The sequence below is a fragment of the Podarcis liolepis genome (assembly GCF_965112155.1).
Source record: "Podarcis liolepis genome assembly, chromosome: 9".
In the NCBI taxonomy this organism is placed as follows: domain Eukaryota; kingdom Metazoa; phylum Chordata; class Lepidosauria; order Squamata; family Lacertidae; genus Podarcis; species Podarcis liolepis.
Window position 1 is genome coordinate 72,116,338 of NC_139564.1, and position 9,352 is coordinate 72,125,689.

General features: G+C 47.4%; 2 protein-coding genes across 2 annotated transcripts in view; one reads left to right on the forward strand and one right to left on the reverse strand.

The window, feature by feature from the left end:
* The window catches only part of STRA6 (signaling receptor and transporter of retinol STRA6), a 54,996-nt gene extending 53,079 nt beyond the window's left edge, over positions 1-1,917 (reverse strand). Inside the window, exon 1 of the mRNA XM_083460491.1 lies at positions 1,511-1,917. The gene's annotated coding sequence lies outside the window, so the exon portion shown is untranslated. The remainder of the gene's footprint in view (positions 1-1,510) is intronic.
* A 2,448-nt stretch (positions 1,918-4,365) lies between these two features.
* LOC310686657 (coiled-coil domain-containing protein 33-like) lies at positions 4,366-7,969 on the forward strand. Its single transcript, XM_083460637.1, has 3 exons — positions 4,366-5,165; positions 6,707-7,155; positions 7,929-7,969. Exons 1-3 carry the CDS (start codon positions 4,856-4,858, stop codon positions 7,932-7,934), a joined length of 765 nt encoding a protein of 254 aa, XP_083316763.1. The 5' UTR covers positions 4,366-4,855; the 3' UTR covers positions 7,935-7,969.
* Positions 7,970-9,352: the final 1,383 nt, after the last annotated feature.

The window sequence follows — 9,352 nt, forward strand, 5'->3', positions numbered from 1 at the left end:
GGAGGTTGCTTAACAAAACCACGGCCACTGGCAAAGGCTGTCTGTGCTTCAACCCTGAACACACAATAATAATAATAATAATAATAATAATAAAGCTCTGGCTCCAGAGGGCCCAGAGTAAATGCAGAGTAACACGAGAGAGATAAAAATACAGATTTAGAATGGAATTAGATGAGACACCATCCACACAATTGCTAAATGCATGAATAGGTTTTTTGAAAGTAAATTGCAAATGTGGAGCATTTAGCCTTTTGCTCTTACATCCCCTAACAGTGATGTGCCCTGCCTTTGATATTTGAGACTCACACTATTGTTTGATTGTAAATTATCTCAGTTGATTTTCTGTGGTTGTAAACAGCCCTGAGACCTTCAGGTGAAAGGGAAGAAATCTAACAGATAATAATAAAGTACTCCTTTCCCCATTCGCTCCAATAGAAGCTGCTGCAAATAGCAAGTGCAGGGGCCCAATATGGATCAGGACCACAACAGGGGCGACAAAGAGTTAAAGCCCCCAACCTCTCATGCCAAGGTTCGGATTCAGATCAGGCCCCCCTTTGCATTGGGGCGGGGGTGGAAGCTTCCATTGGGATGAATGGGAAATGGAGGAAATCACAGTGACTGAGGAGCTCGTTTTATTTTAAAAAAATACATTACAATATAATTTGTATCCACTTTGTATTGGTTAGCAAATCTGAAATACAAGCATCATAAACAATTCTTTTTTAATACAAGAAAACAAGCCCATGTTAAAATCAGATGCTTCACCTGTTTTGAAGTCCTGCCAATGAACATGTCTTTGTTCAAGCGAAAGCTTCCTGCAACTTTCCCATAAATATTCCTGAATGCCTTTGAAACTTTACTCTGGAGAGTAGTCATATTGATAATGACAGCTTGGGGTTAAGTGGAAATTGGCAGAGCTCAAAACAAAGCATCCAATTTTTAATGTGTTTGAAGATTTAAATTCCAGCAACTACACGTAAACCCCAGCAAATGCGTAAGAGAAAAACTCAGGAACTCCAGAAATTAAATTGTACTGAACAGGAAAAGTTACAATTCTTGTTTTATTTTCTCTCTCTCTCTCTCTCTCTCTCTCTCTCTCTCTCTCTCACACACACACACACACACACACACAGAGAGAGAGAGAGAGAGAGAGAGAGAGAGAGAGAGAGAGAGAGAGAGAGACTTCTTAACAGGAAAGAATTCATATAATACTTCCTGGTTCTAATTAAGACAAAATCTAAAGAGGATTTGAAAACAAAACTTTTGTACTTTGGATCACCAGGAACGCTGCTTTCATAAGAAAGAAAACGGCCAGCTTTCTTTATACAACAATCCCCACAGGTTGAATAATTGGGGATTTTAAACGTTACTGTTCAGTACGGTGGTTACATAGAACTTTTTTTGCGGCTTTTTTTAAAAAGGCTAACCGTTTAACACATGGCCAGCCCAAAGTTCATTGGTAAAGGAAATAAGATGGTTTGAAGGCACAGCAGGTAAAACAGAATATTACCTTGTTTGCAATCAAGATCTCCAAAGGCAGGCTAGCAGAGAGAGAAGGCTAACTTCTCCCCAGGAGGTAGACACAACAACTTGATGAGAGGAGTCCAGATTGTTCAAAGACATGCAAAATCTGCTGATTTCCCCCTTCCTCCCCAGAGGTGCCCCCTTGGAACCTGTTTTCCTTAAGAGCTCATTGCCTGGGGTTCAGCCTTGAGAGGCAAGGGAGCTCTGCAAAGCCCAGCTGAGCCCAAGTCTCCCCTCATCTGACCAGGGGATCCCAGGAGAGATGCAGCCCAGGGAAGCACACTTGGGAGGCAAAGTTCAGCTGGCGGGCAGAGAGTGAAGGATCTCCTCCAGGCAAAGAACTTTATCCCCTTCACGGCTAAAAGGGCTTGGCTGGGGGCCAGCCCAGGGATCAGAAAATTGAAAACAAGCAGCCCTGTGATTCTCCTCCTCCACGGCTGGTCTAGGAAGGCAGCAGAGAAGCCCTTCTGCCCACAAGGATTTTGTCCATCCCTCTGTTCTATTCTTAATTCCTCTGGCCTAAAAGTGTTGTGAGTGTGGAGGGAGTTATTCATTCACTTATTTATTTACTGCGTTTATAGTCCATCTCTTCCTTCAAGGAGCTCATGGTCCTCCTTCTCCTCATTTAATCCGCACAACAACCCTGTGAGGTGGGTTAGGCTGAGAAAAGACAGTGATTTAGACCACTATTAGCATATAAACGAGGGACGTGGGTGGAGCTGTGGGTTAAATCACAGAGCCTAGGACTTGCCGATCAGAAGGTTTGCGGTTCGAATCCCTGCGACAGGGTGAGCTCCTGTTGCTCGGTCCCAGCTCCTGCCAACCTAGCAGTTCGAAAGCACGTCAAAGTGCAAGTAGATAAATAGGTACCACTCCGGCGGGAAGGTAAACGGCATTTCCGTGCACTGCTCTGGTTCACCAGAAGCGGCTTAGTCATGCTGGCCACATGACCTGGAAAAACTGTCTGCGGACAAATGTCGGCTCCCTCGGCCAGTAAAGCGAGATGAGCACCGCAACCCCAGAGCCATTCGCGACTGGACTTAACTGTCAGGGGTCCTTTACCTTTACCTTTAACATAGTAACTTTAACATAAGTAGCACCTTTAACACAGTAAATTCAAAGGCACCTGGATTTGGTCCATGACCTGCCATTTAAGGATCTTCGCCAAGAAGGGGAGATGGGCAATTGGCTGGTAATTGCTTAGATTTTTCCAAATCCGGGGTGGTTTCTTACCACTGCCTCCTTCAAGCAGGCAGGGAGCACCCTCTCTTGCAGGCAGGCATTAACCACCTCCCTGGCCCAGCTGGCTGTCCTCTCCCTGCTAGTTTTTATCAGCCAAGAGGGACAAGGGTCCAGAATACAAGTGGTCACCCTGACTGATCTGAGCACCTTGTCCACATCCTTGAGCCCTTCTAATTGGGTGCCACAATTTCAGAAGGATATAGACAAACAGGACTCTCCAGTTACAGATAGGTAGCCGTGTTGGTCTGCCATAGTCAAAATAAAAAAATTCCTTCCAGTAGCACCTTAAAGACCAACTAAGTTCTTGGTATGAGCTTCGTGTGCATGCACACTTCTTCAGATACACTGAAAAAGAAGTTGCCAGATCCTTCTATATAGTGAGAAGGTGGGGAGGGGTATTACTCAGAAGGGTGGTGGGAATGGGTGATTGGCAGATTGCTGAGATGAGCCTGTTGACGACTCTTAACGACTGCAATAGGTCTTACAGGAAAAGGCAAGGGGTGAGAAGGTGAAAAATGGCTTAGTCATGTATAATGAGATAAGAATCCAATGTCTCTGTTCAGACCAGGTCTCTCCATGGTTTTGAGTTTGGTAATGAGTTGCAATTCAGCAGCTTCTCTTTCCAGTCTATTTCTGAAATTCCTTTGTAGTAAAACAGCTACTTTGAGATCTTGTATAGAATGTCCTGGGAGATTGAAGTGTTCTCCTACTGGTTTCTCTGTTTTGTGATTCTTGATGTCAGATTTATGTCTGTTTATTCTTTGGCGTAAGGTTTGGCCTGTTTGTCCAATATAGAGAGCTGAAGGACACTGTTGGCATTTGATGGCATACACAATGTTAGACGATGAGCAATTAAATAGTCCCGAGATGGTATGTGTGATGTTGTTGGGGCCAGTAATGGTGTTGTCCGGGTGTATGTGGCAGCAAAGTTGGCATCTGGGTTTATTGCAGGCTCTGGTGCCAGTGTCCGTGTTAAGTCTGGTTGTAGTATTATTGTGGGTTAGGAGTTGTTTAAGATTGGGTGGCTGTCTGTAGGCAATGAAAGGTCTTCCTCCCAGAGCTTGAGAAAGAGTTAAAGACCAACTAAGTTAGTTCTTGGTATGAGCTTTTTAAGGTGCTACTGGAAGGACTCTTCAGGTTAGAGGAGGGGCTGGCACACGACCCAGAGCTGTGTGCTCCTTATCTGGCCTGCCCACCTCCCACACCTTAACTCCCCCTACCCTGAACCGCTGCAATTAGGACCCCTCTCCTCTCCTCAGCTCTTCTCCTCCCAGACACATATCCCCTCTCTCAATAAAAAATGACAGCAGCAAAATACCCATGCAAATTAAAATAGCAAATTACAATAGTGTTAAGCTTTAACACTGAGTGGGTTCTCTGGCTTTCTACATAATGTAAGAATGAAATAAAGTTATGAGCCGTACTAGATTTAGTAGCTGCTCTGTGTGTACACTGATTTTTTAAATCTTGGATATCTCGCTGGCCCCACCCTTGCTTGCTACGCACTACAACCATTGTTTACCTGAAGGCAAGCGACACTTCTGCACTGAGTTGCCAAGGCTCCATCCAAACAAACTTCTCTCTGCCATCTCCCACCTATGAAATTTGTTGGACAGGTGTCTTCTTTTCAGTGGCTCCAATTGCAGAGAGCTTTTCACGGCTGCTGAAGGAGCAACTGCTTTCTTAAACTGCTCCCCAGCCAGGGGGTGGCATTGTGTTTTTTCTTTTCCCTGAATGCACAAGTTTTTGGTGAATGGGCTGTGGATGCAGCGTGGAGCATGAAGCACATGGAGAAGGAAACCGGGTGTTTTGGAGGAAATGTTGGGCCCTGTTTGAGGCAATAGAGGAAATCTGCTTTGGAGAAAGCCCCTTTCGCCGAGCTGTGGCAGCCCTTGCTGATGGTATCTGCCCCACATGAGACAACAGCAGCTCCTCAATGACGGTGCCGTCTACATGGTCAAAGGAAGGACTGATCCATGGAGGATCACAGAGGCAGAATTATTAGTGGGCCATATCCAAGCGACCGCTAGCAGTCTCTGGATTCCTCACGGCCACGCTGACATTTTCCGTCCTGCGGCTTTGGCGAGCCATGGCTGGCAAGGCAGCGGAGCCCCGCGTCCCTGTGACTTTGCAGAAGTTGCGGCTGAAGGCCGAGGAGAAGGTCCTAGACTTGGACTTTGAGCTAGTGAGCGTGCAGTTCAATGAGGCCGGGAGGTACGCTCTGAGGCTCACGGTGGAGAATCCACTGCTGGAGGGATCTGGCGCTGGGGTGCAACTGCGGGTGAACGAGGGGGACCCCCTTTACACCAACACGGCCACGACCGACATTGTCGAGCAAAGCAACCTGAATGAAGTCTATGCGTTTGAGAAGAGGCAGTTCCTTTTTACCTTGCCCAGAGGTAAGAAGTCAGGGTGGATGGGAAGCAGGAAGAACATGGATGAGTCCTTCGCCACCTAGGAGAGATCAGGAGGATCAGATCTCACCCTAACCCAATGCCACAGTAGTGAGATTCCTGCACGGGCAGGGGGTGGACTGGACGACCTTTGATGTCCCTTTTAAAACATTTACTCATTTAGTAAAATTTATACAAAGCAGTTTACAAAAAAGATAAAGCACTGAAATTATCACTACGAAAATGTAATGATGGTTTAAGATGATTGAAAAGTTAAAATAGACTAGAAACAGATTCGGGTGGAATCCAGACACATAAAAATGTTGCGAAATTGCTTTTTTAAAAAAAAGTTTTGAAAAAAATATATTGAATTTTCCATAGCTCACCATTGCCATCTAGTGTCATATTTACATAATGTGCTTTACAACACACTTCAAACGTTTTATTTGCAGCTGTATAGCTGAGTCTTAAGACTCGTGTCAACTTTCTAAACATCTGAGCAGCCTTGCCTGGATGAAAAATGTTTTTAGGAGGCGCCTGCCTGATATCTGTAGGCAGTGCTTTCCCCCCCCCCCCAAAAAAAATGTTCAGGGCTACTCTCATTTTCTTACTCATATTGAAGTACTGCCCCTCAATGAGGCCAAGCTTAGATTCACAAAATGTTTAGGGGTATGCGTCCCCCTGCGTCCCCCCAGGAAAAAAGCCCTGTCCGTCTCCACCTCCATCGTTCCGCCCAGACACTGAGGTCCAGCCCCGAGGGCCTTCTGGCGGTTCCCTCCCTGCGAGAAGCCAAGTTACAGGGAACCAGGCAAAGGGCCTTCTCGGTAGTGGCTCCCACCCTGTGGAAGACCCTCCCACCAGATGTCAAAGAGAAAAATAACTACCAAACTTTTAGAAGACATCTGAAAGCAGCCCTGTTTAGGGAAGCTTTTAATGTTTAATAGGTTATTGTATTTTAGTGTTCTGTTGGAAGCCGCCCCGAGTGGCTGGGGAAACCCAGCCAGATGGGCGGGATATAAATAATAAATCATCATCATCATCATCATTATTATTAATTTGATAGGGGGCAGTGAGTGGGGTGAGTCTGCTGCACTATTTTTTGGAGGTACAGTGGTGCCTCGCAAGACGAAAATAATCCGTTCCGCGAGTCTCTTCGTCTAGCGGTTTTTTCGTCTTGCGAAGCAACCCTATTAGCAGCTTAGCGGATTAGCGCTATTAGCGGTTTAGCGGATTAGCGGCTATTAAAGGCTTAGCGGCTTAGCGGCTAAAAGGCTATTAGCAGCTTAGCTTAGAAAAAGGGGGGGGAAGCGAAAAAAAATTGGAACACTCGCAAGACATTTCCGTCTTGCGAAGCAAGCCCATAGGGAAATTCGTCTTGCGAAGCAGCTCAAAAACGGAAAACCCTTTCGTCTAGCGGGTTTTCCGTCTTGCGAGGCATTCGTCTTGCGGGGCACCACTGTAAGGGGTTGGATTCGCTACGGATGGCTTGCATGTTACCTCAATTTAACAGCTGTTTGCGCTGGGCTCTCCCCTCTCCACCCACCCAGGCTTCTGCAAAAATGACAAAAACCACGACGCCCGGCTGCGAATAGAAGCTCTGCGCCTTCGCGGTTCCTCGCTGAGAACCAGTGTCCGGGCCGGGGAAGCTTTCTTCGCCATCTACCCCCGCACCAACCAGCCCCGGATGAATCTCTTTGCCAGCAGAGACGAGGACCTGTACCGCTATGGTGACATCATGGTGTTGCTTCGGGTGGGCAGCGATGACCTGGCCATGCATTGTGGGAGGCTGGCCTACGCGGTGTCGTTCCATGAGCATCGGCCTGTGGCCAAGAAACAGGCACCCACCAGTCCTCTGCCACCCCCCAGGCTGAAGGAGAGGAGCCTGCCGGCTGGGACCAGCTCCCCAACACCTTCCCAGTCGCTGCCGGTCCAACAGCAGATTCACTCTGCACCTGAGCCACACCCTTGGCCCACTGAGGAGTCCTGCACACCAGGGGTAAGAAATGTCAGAGCGAGGGCCAGGTCTGCTTCTGCGCTGCAATTTGTTGCGACGGAGGGAGCAATCCACGTGAAAAGAAAATAATGACCCGCAGCTTGCCATCACGCTTTCTAGTGTGTTATTTGTATATTGCAATTGTTTATCTTGAAACCAATAGAAGAGTCTTTCTGGCTCCTGCAGGGCTAATATATTTGTACAGAGCCTAGGACTTGCCGATCAGAAGGTTGGTGGTTCGAATCCCCATGAATAAACCATGAATAACATTCCCCTTTTCAAACTTGCAGCGGATGCGTTTGCTCAGGCTCACTAAAGTTCTGGTATTTCCCCCTTAATCCATCATAAAAGATAAGACACGACACAGTCTTCTATAAAAGTATAAAAAGAGTTTACTCACATATCATTCTGTTCACAATAGGATCCCAGAAGGCAGACTTAGCTTAGAAAAGTAACATATACCTAGAAACTATCTCATAAGAAGACAGTCCCTTGTTCCTCTCTTGGCTGGAAGCCAAGAGGGCATCTTTGGCTAAGCAGATGTTGCTTCTTCAATGCATATAGTCAAATAGAGAGAGATGGCTGCCCTGTGCTTTTGTCGTTACCTGCACAGGTGAGGCCACGCCCACCTCTAGTCACATGCAGAGGAAGTCTGTCCCAGCCCAGAAGGAAACAGGAAGTTTACTTGCCGGCTGGACAAACATTCCTCCCCGTGTGTAAACATGTTCACTCTAGGAATGTTGTACTTGACTGCTCTTGTGTTTCACATCCCACAGATGTGATGTGTGTGTGTGTTACAGAAGTTGGCCGCCACCCCTAGTCTCTGCCGAGTGGTAGCAAGATTCCACGGGGTTCCAGGTGCTCATCCAGGGTTTGTGCCCCTTTGGAGAATTTTGTTGCAGGGTAGAAATGTAATCCATCCATCCATCCATCCATCAAGGAAGCATGACTCCTGTGCTTTCTCTTCCCCTCAGCTGCTGCCCAGCCTACCTGAGCCTCAACTGGAAGCATCTCCTAGAGCCATTAAAGAGTTTTCTGATGAACAGCTGTCATCATCTCTGCCATCCTCTTCCACCTCCTCCTCACCAGCCTCACCAAGGCGATTGCCAAGTGATGCCAGACTCTGCCTCCCTTCGCCAGGATACAGCCCTGAGCTGCTTTTTGAGAATATATTTTCAGGGGTGCTGGTAAGTCAATGACTTTTGGTCTGTTCTGGGAATGGCAGACATGTGGCCCTCCAAATGTTGCTGAACTCCAGCTACTCTCAGCCCCCAGCCATCATGGCCCACAGTCAGGGATGATGGGATATGGAGCCCAGCAGCATCGGGGGTGGGACGCAGGTCTCTGTTCCTGGTCAATGTGGTGGGCAATACTTACAGCGACCTTAAAGGTAAAGGGACCCCTGACCATTAGGTAAAGTCGTGGCCGACTCTGGGGTTGCGGCGCTCATCTTGCTTTACTGGCATACAGCTTCGGGTCATGTGGCAAGCATGACTAAGCCGCTTCTGGTGAACCAGAGCAGCGCACGGAAACACCGTTTGCCTTCCTGCCGGAGCGGAACCTATTTATCTATTTGCACTTTGACATGCTTTCAAACTGCTAAGTTGGCAGAAGCAGGGACCGAGCAATGGGAGCTCACCCCATCGTGGGGATTTGAACCGCCGACCTTCTGATCGGCAAGTCCTAGGCTCTGTGGTTTAACCCACAGTGCCACCCACGTCCCACAGTGACCTTAGGTAAAGGTAAAGGGACCCCTGACCATTAGGTCCAGTCATGGCCAACTCTGGGGTTGCAGTGCTCATCTTGCTTTACTGGCTGAGGGAGCCGGCGTACAGCTTCCGGGTCACGGAAATGCCATTTACCTTCCCACTGGAGCGGTACCTATTTGTCTACTTGCACTTTGACGTTCTTTCGAACTGCTAGGCTCAATTCAACACCAGAGGCTTTGCTCCAGGTACCACTGCCAAGTAAAGCCAGGGGACCTTCTAGGAGCAGGGCCTTCTTAGTAGTGGTGCCACACTTCCTTTAAAAAGTAAGCTTTTAATGCTCCCCCCCACCTTTGTACATATTGACATATCCATGCTTGTGTGACTCAAAGCAATACTATTTTAGTGTAGATTTTTAACCAAAGCACATTAAACTTGCGTTCACTCTTCCAGTCCTTCTAGGGACTTCTCTGGAAAGATATTGTTATTTCCCC

Coding starts and splice junctions, on each gene's coding strand:
- LOC310686657 (XM_083460637.1), top strand. CDS start 4,856: ATGGCTGGCAAGGCAGCGGAGCCCCGCGTCCCTGTGACTTTGCAGAAG. Junction 5,166..6,706: donor CCTTTTTACCTTGCCCAGAG/GTAAGAAGTCAG, acceptor CCACCCACCCAG/GCTTCTGCAAAAATGACAAA.